The following is a 20,389-nucleotide window of genomic DNA, read 5'->3' as shown; positions in this document are numbered from 1 at the left end:
CCGCTTCTCCCCTCGGGGTCACCCCGAGCCCCCCCCCGCCAGCCACCATCAGGCCGGGTAGTGGGGACGGGCCTCCCAGGCGGGACCAGGCCGCTGTCCCAGGAGTGAAGGGAGGAGGACACAGTCCCGGGCAGGCCAGAAATAACCAGGGACGGACAGGAACGGCGGCATCGGGGAGCGATGGACACGGATTCCGCATCGGGGAGCGATGGACACGGATTCAGGGCGGGCGACCTCCCTGAGGCTTCCCGCGCTGACTGCGGGTCAGGGGGCGACCGGAGCGTGACGGAGACTGACGAAAACACACGATGTCTGACGGAGAAGACCGAGCGAAGCTGAACGGCGACGGAGAACGACGGAAAGCGACGAGGATTGACGGAAAGAGGCGGAGACTGACGGATGGTGACGAACGGTCACGGAAATGAACCGACGGCGACGAAGAGGAAGGCGAAACGGTGAGGTGAAGCGGGCTGAGCCTAATCGGAGATGACGGAAAGTGACGGAGAGGAACGAGGGGTAAAGAGGGGTGACGAAAAGAGCCGAAGCTGGTGAAGCCGAGGGAGGGAAGATGGCCGACAGGAGCCGGAGGGGCTTCGGGGGCTCGGCCGAGTGGGGGACGCCGGAGCCCGCGCTCTGCAGGGCCGGGACGCGGCTGCGCGCGGCGCTCCTCGCCCTCCCTGTCTCCCTAAGGCACGTTTTCCTCCCGGGGGCACAAGATGCAGAACGCGGAGGTCGCCATCTTGGCCGCGTTCGAGCCCCGGGTGCGCGGGTCGCGCGGCGCCGCCATCTGTCTGCAGAACGTTCGCACCTTCCCGAGCCGAACAGCTGCGTTCCGCGTCCCCGAGCCCGGGGCCGCGTGTCTTCTACGTTCCGGCCTCAGTGGGACCTCCCAGGCACGGAGGTGGCCGCGGCGCTGAGACCTCCCGGGTGCGGAGGTCTTCCAGGTACTGAGATTTGGGTACTGAGCTCACCTAAGTCCTGGGGTCTCCTAGGCACTGAGACCTCCTGGGTGCTGAGGTCACCCAGGGACTGAGATCTTGGTACTGAGGTCACCCAGGGACTGCGATCTGGGTGCTGAGGTCACCCAGGGACTGAGATCTTGGTACTGAGGTCACACAGGGACTGCGATCTGGGTGCTGAGGTCACCCAGGGACTGAGATCTTGGTACTGAGGTCACACAGGGACTGCGATCTGGGTGCTGAGGTCACCCAGGGACTGCGATCTGGGTGCTGAGGTCACCTAGGTACTGAGCTCACCTAAGTCCTGGGGTCTCCTAGGCACTGAGACCTCCTGGGTGCTGAGGTCACCCAGGGACTGAGATGTTGGTACTGAGGTCACACAGGGACTGCGATCTGGGTGCTGAGGTCACCTAGGTACTGAGCTCACCTAAGTCCTGGGGTCTCCTAGGCACTGAGACCTCCTGGGTGCTGAGGTCACCCAGGGACTGAGATCTTGGTACTGAGGTCACACAGGGACTGCGATCTGGGTGCTGAGGTCACCCAGGGACTGCGATCTGGGTGCTGAGGTCACCTAGGCACTGAGATTTGGGTACTGAGCTCACCTAAGTCCTGGGGTCTCCTAGGCACTGAGACCTCCTGGGTGCTGAGGTCACCCAGGGACTGAGGTCTTGGTACTGAGGTCACCCAGGGACTGCGATCTGGGTGCTGAGGTCACCTAGGCACTGAGATTTGGGTACTGAGCTCACCTAAGTCCTGGGGTCTCCTAGGCACTGAGACCTCCTGGGTGCTGAGGTCACCCAGGGACTGAGATGTTGGTACTGAGCTCACCTAAGTCCTGGGATCTCCTGGGTGCTGAGGTCACCCAGGGACTGAGGTCTTGGTACTGAGCTCACCTAAGTCCTGGGATCTCCTGGGTGCTGAGGTCACCCAGGGACTGAGCTCTTGGTACTGAGGTCACCCAGGGACTGCGATCTGGGTGCTGAGGTCACCTAGGTACTGACATTTGGGTACTGAGCTCACCTAAGTCCTGGGGTCTCCTAGGCACTGAGACCTCCTGGGTGCTGAGGTCACCCAGGGACTGAGCTCTTGGTACTGAGGTCACACAGGGACTGTGATCTGGGTGCTGAGGTCACCTAGGTACTGAGATTTGGGTACTGAGCTCATCTAAGTCCTGGGGTCTCCTAGGCGCTGAGACCTCCTGGGTGCTGAGGTCACCCAGGGACTGAGCTCTTGGTACTGAGGGCACCCAGGGACTGCGATCTGGGTGCTGAGGTCACACAGGGACTGCGATCTGGGTGCTGAGGTCACCCAGGGACTGAGATCTTGGTACTGAGGTCACACAGGGACTGCGATCTGAGTGCTGAGGTCACCCAGGGACTGAGATCTTGGTACTGAGGTCACACAGGGACTGCGATCTGGGTGCTGAGGTCACCCAGGGACTGAGATATTGGTACTGAGGTCACTCAGGGACTGCGATCTGGGTGCTGAGGTCACCCAGGGACTGCGATCTGGGTGCTGAGGTCACCCAGGGACTGAGATCTTGGTACTGAGGTCACACAGGGACTGCGATCTGGGTGCTGAGGTCACCCAGGGACTGAGATCTTGGTACTGAGGTCACACAGGGACTGCGATCTGGGTGCTGAGGTCACCCAGGGACTGCGATCTGGGTGCTGAGGTCACCCAGGGACTGAGATCTTGGTACTGAGGTCACACAGGGACTGCGATCTGGGTGCTGAGGTCACCCAGGGACTGCGATCTGGGTGCTGAGGTCACCTAGGCACTGAGATTTGGGTACTGAGCTCACCTAAGTCCTGGGGTCTCCTAGGCACTGAGACCTCCTGGGTGCTGAGGTCACCCAGGGACTGAGGTCTTGGTACTGAGGTCACCCAGGGACTGCGATCTGGGTGCTGAGGTCACCTAGGCACTGAGATTTGGGTACTGAGCTCACCTAAGTCCTGGGGTCTCCTAGGCACTGAGACCTCCTGGGTGCTGAGGTCACCCAGGGACTGAGATGTTGGTACTGAGCTCACCTAAGTCCTGGGATCTCCTGGGTGCTGAGGTCACCCAGGGACTGAGGTCTTGGTACTGAGCTCACCTAAGTCCTGGGATCTCCTGGGTGCTGAGGTCACCCAGGGACTGAGCTCTTGGTACTGAGGTCACCCAGGGACTGCGATCTGGGTGCTGAGGTCACCTAGGTACTGACATTTGGGTACTGAGCTCACCTAAGTCCTGGGGTCTCCTAGGCACTGAGACCTCCTGGGTGCTGAGGTCACCCAGGGACTGAGCTCTTGGTACTGAGGTCACACAGGGACTGTGATCTGGGTGCTGAGGTCACCTAGGTACTGAGATTTGGGTACTGAGCTCATCTAAGTCCTGGGGTCTCCTAGGCGCTGAGACCTCCTGGGTGCTGAGGTCACCCAGGGACTGAGCTCTTGGTACTGAGGGCACCCAGGGACTGCGATCTGGGTGCTGAGGTCACACAGGGACTGCGATCTGGGTGCTGAGGTCACCCAGGGACTGAGATCTTGGTACTGAGGTCACACAGGGACTGCGATCTGAGTGCTGAGGTCACCCAGGGACTGAGATCTTGGTACTGAGGTCACACAGGGACTGCGATCTGGGTGCTGAGGTCACCCAGGGACTGAGATATTGGTACTGAGGTCACTCAGGGACTGCGATCTGGGTGCTGAGGTCACCCAGGGACTGCGATCTGGGTGCTGAGGTCACCCAGGGACTGAGATCTTGGTACTGAGGTCACACAGGGACTGCGATCTGGGTGCTGAGGTCACCCAGGGACTGAGATCTTGGTACTGAGGTCACACAGGGACTGCGATCTGGGTGCTGAGGTCACCCAGGGACTGCGATCTGGGTGCTGAGGTCACCCAGGGACTGAGATCTTGGTACTGAGGTCACACAGGGACTGCGATCTGGGTGCTGAGGTCACCCAGGGACTGAGATGTTGGTACTGAGGTCACTCAGGGACTGCGATCTGGGTGCTGAGGTCACCCAGGGACTGCGATCTGGGTGCTGAGGTCACCCAGGGACTGAGATCTTGGTACTGAGGTCACACAGGGACTGCGATCTGGGTGCTGAGGTCACACAGGGACTGCGATCTGGGTGCTGAGGTCACTTAGGTACTGAGCTCACCTAAGTCCTGGGGTCTCCTAGGCACTGAGACCTCCTGGGTGCTGAGGTCACCCAGGGACTGAGATCTTGGTACTGAGGTCACTCAGGGACTGCGATCTGGGTGCTGAGGTCACTTAGGTACTGAGATTTGGGTACTGAGCTCACCTAAGTCCTGGGGTCTCCTAGGCACTGAGACCTCCTGGGTGCTGAGGTCACCCAGGGACTGAGATCTTGGTACTGAGGTCACACAGGGACTGCGATCTGGGTGCTGAGGTCACCCAGGGACTGAGATGTTGGTACTGAGGTCACCTAAGTATTGAGGTCTCCCAGGTGCTGCTGTCTCCTAGGCACTGAGACCTCCTAGGTACTGAGGTCACCCCGGGACTGAGATCTTGGTACTGCGGTCTCCTAGGTACTGAGACCTCCTCGGTACTGCGGTCTCCTCGGTACTGAGACCTCCTCGGTACTGCGGTCTCCTCGGTACTGCAGTCTTCCCCTGTCGGAGGGGAAACGACTCACTGGCAGAGCACAGCCAGGACCTTCCTGTGAGGGCGGTGGGCTGAGCTGTCCCTTCCTTGCAGAGCGTCAGTGCTGCCAAAAGCCTGCTTTGTTCTAACCCAGCCTGGACCACCACGGCCTGTCCCACATGGGTCACGTTCACTGAACTCTGTGGCTTGGGTCCCTCTGCAGAACACGCACAGTGCATGCCCCCGTCCGTGAGTGTTCAGGGCCGCCCTAGCAAAGCACCAGGACTGGAGGTCTTCACTGAACATCATCTTCCCCCCGTCCGGCAGGCTGAGCTCCGAGAACAAGGTGTCTTCGCCGGGCGCGGTGGCTCAAGCCTGTAATCCCGGCACTTTGGGAGGCCGAGGCGGGTGGATCACGAGGTCGAGAGATCGAGACCATGCTGGTCAACGTGGTGAAACCCCGTATCTACTAAAAATACAAAAAATCAGCTGGGCGTGGTGGCGCGTGCCTGTAATCCCAGCTATTCGGGAGGCTGAGGCAGGAGAATTGCCTGAACCCAGGAGGCGGAGGTTGCGGTGAGCCGAGATCGCGCCATGGCACTCCAGCCTGGGTAACAAGAGCGAAACTCCGTCTCAAAAAAACAACAACAACCAAAAAAAGGTGTCTTCAGCAGGCTGGCTCCTCCCAACACGCCTGTGCTCGCCCTCGGACGCGTCTTTTGTATGCTCATAGGGTCTTTTCACTGGCACGATACCCCTGGCACCTCTTCTGTGTGTGTGCACACTTCCTCTTGTGTGAACAGCAGCTTGCATGAGGGCCCACCCTGACAGCCTCATCCTAACACTACGAGGCCAAATACAGTCCCATTCTGGGTGGGGCACACGGGAGGGGGTACTCCAGTCCGTTTAGCCAAGGCCTCCCACGGACGTGCCTGAAGCTAGGGGCTCTGGGGATACAACTTTGGCTTCTGGTGGGTGAGAGACAGTTGTCCCCTGTGTGGAACGTGTCACCTCCTGTGGTTCCAGTTACCTGTCGTCAAAGTCCAGAAATGTTAAATGGGGCAAGATAAACGATTCATGCGTTTTATTTCATTTTTATGACTTATTTGTTGAGACAGGGTCTCACTGAGGAGCAGGGCACACCGTGGTGGTAGGATCACAGCTCACCAGCCTGGACCTCCCGACCTCCTGACCTCCAGCCATCCTCCCACCTCAGCCTGCCCGTGAGTCACTCAGGAGCCTTGGCGGTGACCGGCTTGTGTTCAGTGGACCCCGAGATTCACTTGGCCACGGTACAGAGCACAGGAGCCGTGAGGCTGTTGAAACTGTTCCGTTTTCCCACGGCTCACCGCATAGGTGCCTAGTTTACAAACCAAACTTCATCGTGGGTGCTTGTGTCCGTGGAGAGGCGCAGTCTGCAGAGACCTTGGTGCCATCTGGGTCTCCGGCATCCACCGGGGGTCTTGGAATGCATACCGCGGTCCAGGAAGGCCCATACTGCGCTCAGGTGAATAACGGCCCCCAAAGATGTCCGTGCCCCCATCCCCAGAACCTGAGAATACATTCCCCTTGTGGCAGAAGGCACTCTGCAGCCGTGATTAACTGTAGGGTGTTGAGATGGGGAGATTGTCTGGATGATCGGGTCCTGTGCAGTCACAGGGTCCTTAGACGAGGGAGCTTCGGAGAGGAAGACGTGCCCCCAGGGGCGGGGACTGGGGTGATGGGGTCACAAGCCCGGGACACTTCAGCCAGGATAGCTGGGAGAGGCGTGCAGGGCTTCCACTGGAGACTCTGGAGAAGCAAGGCCTACACGCCTTGCTGTTACCCCGTAAGACCCACCTTGGATGTGTGAGGTCAGGAACCGAGAGGGAGTAAATTGCACTGTGTTTAAGCCCTGGGACATGACGCCATGCCCAGCCCCAGAGCTGAGGAGCTGACCGCGCCCCCTTGCAAGCCGCTGAGATGCAGGCGCAGCTGACGACCGAGTGGGCACCCTGCTGCTGCTTGGGGAGCCTGCGCCCTGGAGAGGGACTGAGCATTCCAGGGGAGCCTGCGCCCTGGAGAGGGACTGAACATTCCAGGGGAACCTGCGCCCTGGAGAGGACTGAGCGGTCATCTTGGACCTGCGCCCTGGAGAGGGACTGAGCATTCCAGGGGAACCTGTGCCCTGGAGAGGGACTGAGGGCCCCGGGGAACCTGCGCTCCGGAGAGGGACTGAGCATTCCAGGGGAACCTGCGCCCTGGAGAGGACTGAGCGGCCCCGGGGGACCTGCGCCCTGGAGAGGGACTGAGCATTCCAGGGGAACCTGCGCCCTGGAGAGGACTGAGCGGCCCCGGGGGACCTGCGCCCTGGAGAGGGACTGAGCATTCCAGGGGAACCTGCGCCCTGGAGAGGACTGAGCGGCCCCGGGGAACCTGCGCCCTGGAGAGGACTGAGCGGCCCCGGGGAACCTGCGCCCTGGAGAGGGACTGAGCGGCCCCGGGGAACCTGCGCCCTGGAGAGGACTGAGCGGTCATCTTGGACCTGCGCCCTGGAGAGGGACTGAGCGGCCCCGGGGAACCTGCGCCCTGGAGAGGACTGAGCGGCCCCGGGGAACCTGCGCCCTGGAGAGGGACTGATCATTCCAGGGGAACCTGCGCCCTGGCGAGGACTGAGCGGCCCCGGGGAACCTGCGCACCGGAGAGGGAGTCTGCAGCAGCAGGTGGAGCTCACAGCGTGAAGAGGTGTGTAGGGTCGGCGTGCAGGGCTTGTGGCGCTGCTGGGGGCATGAGGCAGACTTCCTGGGACAGAGGTGGCTGAGCCGGGCCGCTGGGGACCAAGTCGTACACCAGCCACTTCGGGACAAGAAGCCGCTGTGCGAGGGCCCTGCGGCAGAGAGCGGCTGTTCCGCGCACCCGCCTGCCTGAGGGGCTGAGCCGGGCACAGAAGACAGGGGTGGGGAGGAAGGCGCGACTCTGGGGGCGGCGTCAGCCCTTGTTGGGGCGAAGACTTGTGATTCCTTCTGACTTGTCTGAGGCCTGTCTGGAGAGTGGCTGTGGACTTGGGTCTGGCTTCCTCCTCTCGGGGCTGTGCCTGCGAGTCACAGACAACAAGAGTTTCAAGCCCAAACGGGCTCGGGGGGGTGGGTTGTGGATTCCGGGGCTCGGAGGGTTGTTTGTGGATCTTGGGGGTTGAGGGATTGTTTGTGGATTTGGGGACTTGGGGGGATGATTGTGGATTTGGGGGCTCATGTGTGGGTTATTTGTGGATTTGGGGGTTTGGGGGGATGATGTGGATTTTGGGGCTTGGGTTGGTTGCGGATTTGGCGGCTTGGGATGTTTGTGGATTTGGGGGCTCAGGGGTGTGGCTTTGGGGGTTTGGGGGGATGGTGGATTTTGGTGCTTGGAGGGATTGCTTGTGGAATTGGGGACTCGGTGGGGGGTTGATTTGGATTTGGGGGAGGGGTTGGGCTGTAGATTCTGTGTTCCGCAGGGTGCCCTCTGTCCTGGAGGATGCCCTCACCGCAGCCCTCACCAGGTGACCACATGACCCTCTCACTGGAAATGGGCTTCTTCTGGCAGGTGCCCTGGGGGCTGTTCTGTGGCCACATCGCGCTGATTCCTACAATGTCCACTCTCAGGAGAGCCGTGGCAGGGACGAGAGTCAGGTCGGGTGTGCGATTGGTGGGGGGGGGCACACAGGACGCGACACAGCAAACACCCAGGACGGCAGGAGCAGGGCCCTGGCAGAGGCAGGGGGAAGCCACAGCCCTCAGGCCACGGGGAGAAGGAGAGGGAGCGAGGGTCAGAATGAGAGAGATGGAGACAGAGGGAGAGGGAAGGGAGGGAGGGTGAGAGCTGTGGGCCCCACCCGCATGAGGTCCAGGGTGTTACTGGCGACTGGCGGGTCTGGGACTTTCCTGGTGGTTTAGAGGGGTCCCTGACGCGCGTCTCGACAGTCCCCATGGGGTGTGGGGGTCGGTGGGGTGAGCCAGGCAGGCTGCGTGTGGACGTCTCACCATGAGGTCGCAGCAGGGCCCGCGTGGCCGGCCCGGTGTCCGTCACAGCGACCGGGGAACCCAGAGGAGGCGGAGAACGGCGACTGTCCGCAGTGACCGAGCTGCTTCTGGTCTAAGGACGCGAGGCCCCTACTGGCCGTCGGCACAGAGGCAGCCTGACATCGGGAACTCCACGCAGGGCGCCACGCAGCATCCCACGCTGTGGCCCCATCCGGTGGACCATGGCCGGCCGTAGGGCCATGCTGTTACCCAGCAGCCGTCCAGCAAGGCGGTGTCACGGAGCCCAGGGCTCGGCCGGGCTGATGGAGGGTGGGCGGTGAGGACAGAGGGCCTCCCTGGCGTGAGGAGGGGTGGGTGCGAGTCAGGTGTGCAGGGAACCAGGCCCCACACCCCGCCCCGTGGGTACCCAGAGTTCAGAGGAGACAAAACAATGAGACAAAGGTGGAGCATGGCAGTGGGACTGGGGCCGTCACCCGTGCTGGAGGCAGCGGAGGCCCCGGGCTGAGGTTCCCGCCCTGTTTCCTGCGTAGGATCCCGCCGAGCAGTCAGCAGATGCCGGGCAAAGCTGTGGTGACGGTGGGGACAGGGGGGCGGGACGGTGGAGCGTTCTTCGGTGAACAGGAGCCAGGGCGACCTTCTGCAGATTCCCGGCGCTGGCCGCTTTGTGGGCAACTGTGAAAAGCAGAAGCCTGGCCGGGCATGGTGGCTCACGCCTATCATCCCGGCAGTTTGGGAGGCTGAGGCGGGCGGATCACAAGGTCAGGAGTTCAAGACCAGCCTGAACCACGTGCTGAAACCCCATCTCTAAAAACATAGAAAAGCAGAAGCCTGTGGTTATTACCTATAGATGGTGTTCCGCGCGCGGCTGCAGGGTGTGAGTGTCACAGGAGCCTGAGGTCCGGTTACTTGGTGACAAGACAGAAGGTTTTCAGCCCTTGCGCGTGGGATGTGCTTGGCAGAGTCCAGGGTACTGTGCAGCTGGAACAGGGAAGGCCTGGGGAAGTTTGCCTCCCACAGGCCTGGCGTGCTGTGCCGCAGTTTGCTGTTCCTTGCTGCCTCGCCCACCTCCTGGGGGCTCCAGACACCCCCATCACTCCTGTCTCTGCCTCTGTCTGCCTGTGGCCTCCTCCCGCCTGTGGCCTCCTCCCGTGGCCTCCTCCCGTGTCTCTTGGAGAGGCACCAATCATTGCCTTCGGAGCCCACTCTCCAAATCATCCGGGATGCTCTCATCCCCAGGCATCAGCTCCACAAAGACCCGACTCCAAGTGAGGTCGCATCCGAGGTGCCGGGTGGACGTGGCCTGCGGGAGATGCTTTTCCACGCACTGCAGCGGTGTTGCCGGTGAGCTGGAGGTCAGGGCTCCGACAAGGAAGGAGGTACGGGCGGGTGTGGTGGTGATGCTCACTGAACTTCCATGCGGGGGTGCTGGTGCAGGGGTCTGAGTTCGGGAGCAAAGTGAGTTGCAGCCGTGAACGCAGGAGTCATGGGCGCGTGGACGCTGTGCAGTGATTAGAGAGATGAGATCAGCACCCTGTGGAGACGCGGAGCCGTGGGCAGGGGACACGGCTCCGGGGCCTTCACGTTACAGGCCAGGAGGGCTGAGGAGTCAGAGGAGTCAGGAGGAGCAGCCGGGAGGTAGGACCAAGCCAGCACCCCTGGGGACGCGCTGCGCAGTGAGCAGCAGCAGGACGGAGCTGGGGCGTCTCAGCCGCTGGTGGGTGGGGGCCGTGGGGGCAGAGGACTCCCCGTGAGCACCGGAGAGCACCAAGCCTTGGGAGCAAGAGGCCCGCGCGGGCTCAGGGACACGAGGCTCCCAGCCTGTCCAAGTCCCGAACTGCAGGCTTGATGGAGAAAGACGCCCTCCCCTCCCCGCCCAAGCCGGGCAGGTGTTCTCTGCTCTCTGCAGCCGGGTCCCCCTCTTTCCTCCCAGTGCCTCTGCACCTGAGGGTTTCCTTCTCCCGCTCAAGCTTGTCTGGGGACTCGCCAGCGTTTCCCTGGCTGCGACCCTCCTCTGTGTGTTGGCTTCAGGGTGCACAGGGAAGGCAGCTGTGGACTGGGACGGGAAGACCAAGGGGCCGCTGTGGGCTGAGACGGGTCCGCCAAGGTCTTTGCAGAGAAGGCAGCTGTGGGCTGGGGCGGGTCCACTAAGGCCTTGGCGGAGAAGGGAGCTGGGGCCGAGGCGGGTCCACTAAGGTCTTGGCGGAGAAGGGAGCTGTGGGCTGGGGCGGGTCCACTAAGGTCTTTGCGGAGAAGGGAGCTGGGGCCGAGGCGGGTCCACTAAGGTCTTTGCGGAGAAGGGAGCTGGGGCCGAGGCGGGTCCACTAAGGTCTTGGCGGAGAAGGGAGCTGGGGCCGAGGCGGGTCCACTAAGGTCTTGACGGAGAAGGGAGCTGGGGCCGAGGCGGGTCCACTAAGGTCTTTGCGGAGAAGGGAGCTGTGGGCTGGGGCGGGTCCACTAAGGTCTTTGCGGAGAAGGGAGCTGGGGCCGAGGCGGGTCCACTAAGGTCTTTGCGGAGAAGGGAGCTGGGGCCGAGGCGGGTCCACTAAGGTCTTGGCGGAGAAGGGAGCTGTGGGCTGGGGCGGGTCCACTAAGGTCTTTGCGGAGAAGGGAGCTGGGGCCGAGGCGGGTCCACTAAGGCCTTGGCGGAGAAGGGAGCTGTGGGCTGGGACGGGGCGGGCCCGGGCCTTCCTTGGGCCATGTTATCATTGGTGTCTGCAGAAAGCAGGCACTTCCTTGACTCCTAAAGCCTGTTCCCTGCTTTTGAGTCGGACCATCGCTGGGGGTGCACGCCTAGGTCTGGGGTTCTATCAAGACCCCCTTGGAGGGAGCATGTGAGCGGCGTGTGCCCCCCACACACGTGTACCAACTCCCACGGCCGCGGTCAGCTGCGGTCAGCCCAGAGATCGCACGCCTGCCCTGCAGCCTGGGCGACAGAGTGAGATTCCGCGGACCTGGCTGCTGTGGGCAGTCGCGCTTCTGTGGTTTCAGTATTTCTGTGGGTTTTAGGGTACCAACGAGTCTGTAAACCTGGTCGTACGAGAGACGGCCGAGTCAGGGTACTGACAGGCACAGGGCCGGGAGGGTGGATGGAAATACGAAGAGGAGTTGATTAGGAGAATTCACTCAGGGATCACAAGTCGAAAGCCCACAACAGGACATCTGCAAGCTGGTGTTAGGTGTGGTGAACCCCAACTTTCTCTTCAAAGAATCAGGGTGTCAGGCCGGGCGCGGTGGCTCACGCTGGTCATCCCAGCACTTTGGGAGGCCGAGGCGGGTGGATCACGAGGTCAAGAGATCGAGACCATCCCGGTCAACATGGTGAAACCCCGTCTCTACTAAAAATACAAAAAAATTAGCTGGGCATGGTGGCACGTGCCTGTAATCCCAGCTACTCAGGAGGCTGAGGCAGGAGAATTGCCTGAACCCAGGAGGCGGAGGTTGCGGTGAGCCGAGATCGCGCCATTGCACTCCAGCCTGGGTAACAAGAGCGAAACTCCGTCTCAAAAAAAAAAAAACCAGAATCAGGATGTCGTATGTTCAGCTCTGCTCTTCATTCTGCATTTTAAAGTGGACCTCCCTTGTCGCTTCACTGAACAACCTTTTCCACCAGGTTTTTGTCTGTGTGTGTGTGAGACGGAGTCTTCCTCCTGTTGCACAGGCTGGGGTGCAATGGCGAGATCTCGGCTCATGTCAGCCTCCACCTCCCGGGTTCCAGAGATTCTCCTGCCTCAGCCTCCCGAGTAGCTGGGATTGCAGACACCAGGCACCAGGCCCGGCTAATTTTTGTAATTTTAGTAAAGATGGAGTTTTGCAATGTTAGCCAGGCTGGTCTCGAACTCCTGATTTCGTGATCCGCCCGCCTTGGCCTCCCAAAGTGCTGGGATTACAGGTGGGAGCCACGGCGTCCGGCCTGATAAAGAGTTTTTAAGGTTCATCCACGTTGCCATATGTACCAGAGGTTCACTCTTTGCTGTGGCTGAATACTATCCCATTGTATGAATAGACTTTTTTTTTTTTTTTTTTTTAAAGACAGCATTTCACCATGTTGGTCAGGCTGGTCTTGAACTCCTGACCTCAGGTGATCTGCCCGCCTTGGCCACCACAGTGCTTGGATTACAGGTGTGCAGCACCGTGCCCGGCGAATAGATGTTTTATTTATTTTCTTATTACTTTGAGAGACATGGTCTCATTCTGTCACCCAGGCTGCAGTGCAGTGGTGAGATCACAGCTCAGGGCAAGCTTGACCTCCTGACGCCATTGCACCCCAGCCTGGGTAACAAGAGTGAAACTCCGTCTCAAAAAAAAAACTTAGGACTAGAACATTTATTCCTATGACTCCGTATTAATATTTGTGCTATAATGACAGGTACCTACCATTATCCCCAAAGTTAGACTTTCATACCATTATAACGGTGCTAAATATTAATTTCACCTGGAAACGCACAGGAAGAGGAATGATGAACAAGGTCCCTGATCACGCCTGTAATCCTAACACTTTGCGAAGCCGAGGCAGGTGGATCACAAGGTCAAGAGTGTGGGTGGCCGGGCGCGGTGGCTCACGCCTGTAATCCCAGCACTTTGGGAGGCAAAGGAGGGCTGATCACTTGAGGTTAGGAGTTCGAGACCAGCCTGGCCAACATGGTGTAATCCCATCTCTATTAAAAATAGAAAAATTAGTTGGGCATGGTTACACATGCCTGTAATCCCAGCTGCTTAGAAGGCTGAGGCAGGAGAATTGCTTGAACCCGGGAGGCGGAGGTTGCAGTGAGCCGAGATTGTGACATTGCACTTCAGCCTGGGTGACAGAATGAGAGTCTGTCTCAAAAAAAAAAAACAAAAAACAAAAAACGAGTGTGGGTAACCCCCCCATGTGGGCACCGAGGAAGGAAGGAGAACTAACCAGATCCCTGGCACAATCAGTGCCTGAAGAATATCTTAGTTTACAGTGTTATTACTCAGTTATTTCCTTTATATAAGCCTTTATATATAGTTAGGTATTATAGTTGCAACATTAGTGCCTGAAGATTGTCTTATTACTCTTGTTGTTTCCCTGTGTACATATACACCCATGTATATAATTAGTTCATAGAGGAATGCCTAGAGCAGACACAGTGCAGAGCATAAACTAAGGGAGAAACATCTACACATATAGAAGCATATCTTGCGGCCGGGCGCGGTGACTCACGCCTGTAATCCCAGCACTTTGGGAGGCCGAGGCGGGTGGATCACGAGGTCGAGAGATCGAGACCATCCAGGTCAACATGGTGAAACCCCGTCTCTACTAAAAATACAAAAAATTAGCTGGGCATGGTGGCGCGTGCCTGTAATCCCAGCTACTCAGGAGGCTGAGGCGGGAGAATTGCCTGAACCCAGGAGGCGGAGGTTGTGGTGAGCCGAGATCGCGCCATAGCACTCCAGCCTGGGGAACAAGAGCGAAACTCCGTCTCAAAAAAAAAAAAAAGCATATCTTGCTTATAGTCAGAGGAGTGTCTGCAGCAGACACGGTGCAGCGCATGATTTAAGGGAGAAGCAGTTATGGCAGGACAAGAATCCATGGCCCAGGCAGCCGCGTTCAGTATTGTAAAGACACCCGCTGTAACACGAATGTTCATGGCAGCACTGTTTACAATAGCAGAGACCTGGAACTGACCCAAATGCCCACCGATGATAGACTGGACAGGGAGAATGTGGCACATAGACCACCATGGAATACTATGCAGCCATCAAAAAGGATGAGTGTGTGTCCTTTGCAGGCACATGGATGAATCTGGAAACCATCATTCTCAGCAAACTGACACAAGAGCAGAAAAGCAAACACTGCATGTTCTCACTCATAGGCGGGTGTTGAACAATGAGAACACATGGACACAGGGAGGGGAGCACTACACGCTGGGGTCTGTTGGGGGGAGATGGGGGAGGGACGGGGGTGGGTAGTTGGGGAGGGAGAGCATGGGGAGAAATGCCAGGTATAGGTGACGGGGAGGAAGGCAGCACATCACACTGCCACGTGTGTCCCTATGCAACAATCCTGCATGTTCTTCACATTTACCCCAAAATCTAAAATGCAAAAAAAAAAAGTAAAATAGAAAGACACCTGCTGTGGATGGCCGCGGTAGCTCACGCCTGTAATCCCAGCACTTTCGGAGGCTAAGGTGGGTGGATCACCTGAGGTCATGAGTTCAAGATCAGCCTGGCTATCATGGAGAAACCCCATCTTTATAAAAAAAAAAAAAAAGTCAACCGCTGTGTGGCAGGCTTGGGGCAAGAGCCAATCCTGATAAAGGAGTTGTAGGACCTTGCGCCCAGTTCTTGGGGAAGGCTGGCCTCACACTGGCAGTCCCACGAGCGTCCGAGGGCTCAGCACCGCTCCGGTGTAACCGCGCCTTGGTGGCTGTGTAACTTGTCAGCTCTCCAGCTCCTGTGCTGCTCAGAGCATCCTCCTGTAGAAATCACTGGAAGCTCCCAGCAGGTGGCTGTGGACCGGGTCAGCCCTGCCGCTGCTCAGGGCATCCTATAGAGTCCCTTAGGAGTAGCCTGTCCCTAGACAAGACATGGGGCACGCTGCACCCTGTTCACTGTGCACGGCCACCTCCTTGCCTCGGTGACCTAATGGGGGTGGGCCCCTTGTTTATTGCTCACGTGATTGTACTGACCCTTCAGGCGACCTCGCTCAGCGTTGCTTCTCCATGTGGCAGCGTGGCACCTGAAAGTCTGAAGTCCTGCTTGCCCTGGCTGAAGTCTCCCACCCGCTCCCTGCGTTCGCCATAGTCCCTGACCGCCCAGCGGACCTTCCCCGGCCAAGCCCCTCCCCCAACACTGCAGCCTTTTTTTTTTTTGAGGTGGAGTCTCGCTGTGTCGCCAGCCTGGAGTGCAATGGTGCGATCTCGGCCACCGCAACCTCAGCCTCCAGAGTAGCTGGGATGACAGGTGTGCACCACCACGCCTGGCTAATTTCGTCGTTTTTTAAAGTAGAGACCGGGTTTCACCATGTTGCCCAGGCTGGTCTTGAACCCCTAACCTCGTGATCCGCCAGCCTCGGCCTCCCAAACTGCTAGGATGACAGGCGTGAGCCACCGCTCATGGTTCAATCCTGCCGTCTTAACTGTTCTTATGATAATGTAAACAGCTCTCACCCAACCCCCTCACCGTAACTGATCTCACTCTCCAACACCCCACCCCCCAAAAAACGACCCAAGCCAAGAACACCAGCTCCTTTCCCACTGCCGTTTTCAGCCTTACGCCACCTGCACCCAGGTGAGTAACAGACGTGTTCATTCATTCAAAGGACACGTTTTCCAACACTCAGTACACTGCCCCCTAACCTGCACCCCGTAAATACGGACAGCTCTGGACGTTCAACATGGTGAAATCCTGTCTCTACCAAAAATGCAAAAATTAGCTCCGTCTCCGAAAAAAGAACGGCCCAGCGTGCTCCCCCAGTGAGGACCCCCGGAGGCCTCACGTCTCTGCAGGGACACGTGGACACCCCAAGCTGGCGGGCCCCGGGGGCGGAGTCCGCAGCGGAGACCACGCCCCCAGGCAGGGCGGGGCATGCAAATTTGAAATGAAAGCCCGGGAACGCGGGAACAAACAGGGGTGTCAGAGTTCCCTTTTCCAACGTGGAGAATGAGAAATCAGCCCGAGCGTGTAACGGCGTTAACGGCGCTGTGGGGGACACACGGAATGAGGCGAGGAGCCACGCTGGGAATCCCGGCGCGACCTGAATGGGAAGGAGAGAGCGTGGGACGGTGACGGCGGCGCTCGGGGCATCAGAGCTTCCGGTGTTGTTGGAGCTTCCGGCGTTTTGTGTGTTCGGTGCTGCCACCATGAGGCCGGTTGTTAGGTTGCAGGGTGAGTTACACCCCATTTATCTGCTGTCGGATTTCACGCTAAGACCAATATTTAGAAGAATTTCGGGGTGCTGGGGGTTTCTCCCCGTAAGTCGTTTCCAGTAGCTGAGTGGGGGAGAGTGTGATCTGAATGAGTCGTGGGGGGTAGGTGTGTGTGTCTGTGTGTAGTATCCGGGCGGACGGAGTTTGGGGGGCAGAGTATGATCTGAATGAGTCGGGGGGGTACAAGGATCCGGGTGGAGGGGGGTGCAGAGTGTCATCTGAATGAGTTGGGGGGTACCAGGATCCGGGCGGATGGGGGGGCAGAATGTGATATGAATGAGTTGGGGGAGTACGGGGGGGCAGAATGTGATGAATGAGTTGTGGGGGGTACCAGGATCCGGGCGCACGGGGTTGGGGGGGCAGAGTATGACCTGAATGAGTCTGGGGGGTACAAGGATCCGGGTGGAGGGGGGTGCAGAGTGTCATCTGAATGAGTTGGGGGGGTACCAGGATCCGGGCAAATAGGGGGGCAGAGTGTGATCTGAATGAGTTGGGGGGGTACCAGGATTCGGGCGAATGGGGGGGCAGAATGTGATATGAATGAGTTGGGGGGTACGGGGGGGCAGAGTGTGATATGAATGAGTTGGGGGGGTACGGTGGGGGCAGAGTGTGATCTGAATGAGTTGGGGGGTTACCAGGATCCGGGCGAATGGGGGGGCAGAATGTGATATGAATGAGTTTGGGGGGTACGGGGGGGCAGAGTGTGATATGAATGAGTTGGGGGGGCACCAGGATCTGGACGAATGGGGGGGCAGAATGTGATATGAATGAGTTGGGGGTACGGGGGGGGCAGAGTGTGATCTGAATGAGTCTGGGGGTACAAGGATCCGGGTGGAGGGGGGTGCAGAGTGTCATCTGAATGAGTTGGGGGTGTACCAGGATCCGGGCAAATAGGGGGGCAGAATGTGATATGAATGAGTTGGGGGGGTACAGGGGGGGCAGAGTGTGATCTGAATGAGGGGGGGTTACCAGGATCCGGGCGAATGGGGGGCAGAGTGTGATATGAATGAGTTGGGGGGTACGGGGGGGCAGAGTGTGATCTGAATGAGTTGGGGGGGTACCAGGATCCGGGCGGACGCGGTTGTGGGGGCAGAGTAGGATCTGAATGAGTAGAGGGTGCCAGGATGCGTGTGGACGGGGGGGACAGTGTGACCTGAATGAGTCTGGGGGTACAAGTATGGGGGGGGGATGCAAGAGGGCGTCGGGGGGGGGCTCTGAGGGAAAGACTCCTGGGAGGTCAGTGCTGTGAAAATAACGGGGACATTGGCCGGGGGCGGCGGCTCAGGCCTGTCACCCCAGCACTTTGGGAGGCCGAGGCAGGGACATCCCCTGAGGTCAGGAGTTCGAGACCAGCCTGGCCAACATGCTAAAACGCCGTCTCTATTAAAAACACAAGGGCCGGGCGCGGTGGGGGGCGCCTAGAATCCCACCTACTCGGGAGGCCGAGGCAGGAGGATCGCTGGAATCCGGGAGGCGGAGGTTGCCGGGAGCCGAGATGGGAGACTGGGCGGCAGAGCGAGACTCCGTGTAAAAAAAAAGGTAGCAAAGGACTGAGTGGCGGCTCCAGGCCTGGGATCCAGCGTCTTCCTGTGACCACATAAAGCTCCCAGTGGCCACGATATGCTCACGTCCTGTCACCCAAGGGGCAGCAGGCGCCCTGCAGAAGCTGCATGTGTCCACGTGAAGCCGCCACACGCACGCCGACTGGTTGGGGGAGACATAGAGACAGAGAGAAGAAAGACTGAGACAGAGAGACAGACAGAGACAGAGAGACAGAGACAGAGACAGAGACAGAAGACAGAGAGATGGAGAGAGACAGAGAAAGAGAGACAGAAAGGCAGAGACGGAGAAAGAGAGAAACAGAGATACACAGAGACAGAGACGGAGAGAGACAGAGAGACAGAGAGAGACACAGAGACACGGATACAGAGAGACACAGAGGAGAGAGAAAGAGAGACAGACAGAGAGACACAGAAAGACAGAGACAGAGAGACAGAAAGGCAGAGACAGGGAGACAGTGAGACAGACAGAGACACAGAAAGAGACAGACACAGGGAGAAAGAGAAACAGAGATACACAGAGACAGAGACAGAGAGACGGAGAGAGACAGAGACAGAGAGACAGAGACGGCCCATTTCCAGCTGCCAAAGGGAGCAGCTTCTGGTTCTTTTGTTACTCAGGCCTACAAAGTTACAGTTTTCCTTTTCTTTCTTTTTTTTTTTTTTTTTTTCCTGAGACAGCGTCTTGCTCTGTTGCCCAGGCTGGAGTGCAGAGGCGTGATCTCAGCTCACGTCAGCCTCCGCCTCCCGGGTGCGAGCAATCCTCCTGCCTCAGCCTCCCGAGTAGCTGGGATTGCAGGTGCATGCCACCGTGCTCTGCTCAATTTTTGTATTTTTTGTATTTTTTTTTTTTGAGACAGAGTTTCGCTCTTGTTACCCAGGCTGGAGTGCAGTGGCGCGATCTCGGCTCACCGCAGCCTCCGCCTCCTGGGTTCAGGCAATTCTCCTGCCTTGGCCTCCCGAGTAGCTGGGACTGCAGGCACGTGCCACCATGCCAGGCTAAGTTTGTATTTATATATATAATAATATTGTATTATATATTATATACATAATATATAGTATATAATATTTATATATAACTATATCATATATAATATATAATAATATAATATATAATTATATATTATATATAATATATGTAATATATTATATATTATATATAATATAATTATATTATATATAATATAATTAATATATATTTATTATATATGTAATATATATATTTGTGTATATATATTTGTATTTATATATAATAATGTATTATGTCATATATAGTGTATTATATATAATAATAATATATATAATAATACATATATACACAAATATATATATATATGTATTATTTTTTAAAATAGAGATGCGGTTTTTCCATGTTGGTGAGGTTGGTCTCAACATTTATATATAATAATGTATTATGTCATATATTATATAGTGTATTATATATAATAATAATATATATAATAATACATATATACACAAATATATATATATATGTATTATTTTTTAAAATAGAGATGGGGTTTTTCCATGTTGGTGAGGTTGGTCTCAAACTCCAGACCTCAGGTGATCCGTCCCGCCTGGGCCTCCCAAAGTGCTGGGGTGACAGGCGTGAGCCACCGCCACACCCGGCCAACCAGCCGCATTCTCACCACCCTGGCAGGGGACGGCTGCCTCCCGTCTCTCCCCGGAGAGGTCCAGGGAAGCCCGCAGGGTCCCGGCCTTCTCCCGGGCCAGCCCGGTGGCCACGGACGCACTGGCGTCCACACAGGTGCTCGGGAAACTGGGACTCAACTGTCAGGGGTGGAACAGCGATCCCCTAAAAACACACGTGCAGATCCCAGTGCGCAGAACTCAGTCGGCAGCACTTGGGTGGAAATACGGAGATTGCGCGTGTCTTGAAGGGGGGCGTGCTGAGACGAGACTGCGGCCGCTGGGAGAGGCGGGAAGGAGGCAGCGCATCCCCAGCTCCTGGCCTGCAGGGCGGGGAGCAGATGGGTCTGTGTGGTCAGTGCGTCTGGGAGGACTGAGGACCCTCCGTGGTTCGTGAGGTCAGGAGTTCAAGACCCGCCTGACCAATATGGTGAAAGCCCGTCTCCACTAAAACTCCAAAGATCAGCCACGTGGCCAGGCGTCGTGGCTCACGGCTGTCATCCAAGCGCTTTGGAGGCCAAGGCGGGTGGATCACCTGAGGGCGGGAGTTCAAGACCAGCCTGACTGACGTTGTGAAACCCCGTCTTAATCAAAAAAATCAGTTAAATCCACTTTAAAAAATTAGCCAAGTTCACGAGGTGTGGTGGCTTTCGCCTGTAATCCCAGCTACTCAGGAGGCCGAGGCAGGAGACTCACTTGAACCCGGGAGACGGAAGCTGCAGCGAGACCACATGGTTC

At 57.7% G+C, this 20,389-nt stretch overlaps 1 protein-coding gene across 8 annotated transcripts in view; it reads left to right on the top strand.

Moving 5' to 3' along the window:
* Positions 1-391: 391 nt before the first annotated feature.
* The window catches only part of LOC104650407 (uncharacterized), a 32,704-nt gene continuing 12,706 nt past the window's right edge, over positions 392-20,389 (top strand). For 2 of the 8 annotated variants that reach the window (XR_012515822.1, XR_012515821.1), the window contains exon 1: positions 8,439-16,401. Coding sequence is in view for 1 of the 8 variants with exons in the window: in XM_010332906.2 (XP_010331208.2) it covers positions 569-944; positions 9,787-9,926 (516 nt within the window). In the remaining 7 variants the exon portion in view is untranslated. The other 6 variants (XR_012515823.1, XR_012515819.1, XR_012515818.1 and 3 more) reach the window with 6 other exon arrangements.

The sequence above is a fragment of the Saimiri boliviensis genome, chromosome Y (assembly GCF_048565385.1).
Source record: "Saimiri boliviensis isolate mSaiBol1 chromosome Y, mSaiBol1.pri, whole genome shotgun sequence".
NCBI lineage: Eukaryota > Metazoa > Chordata > Mammalia > Primates > Cebidae > Saimiri > Saimiri boliviensis.
This window is presented reverse-complemented; position numbering and strand designations above follow the sequence as displayed.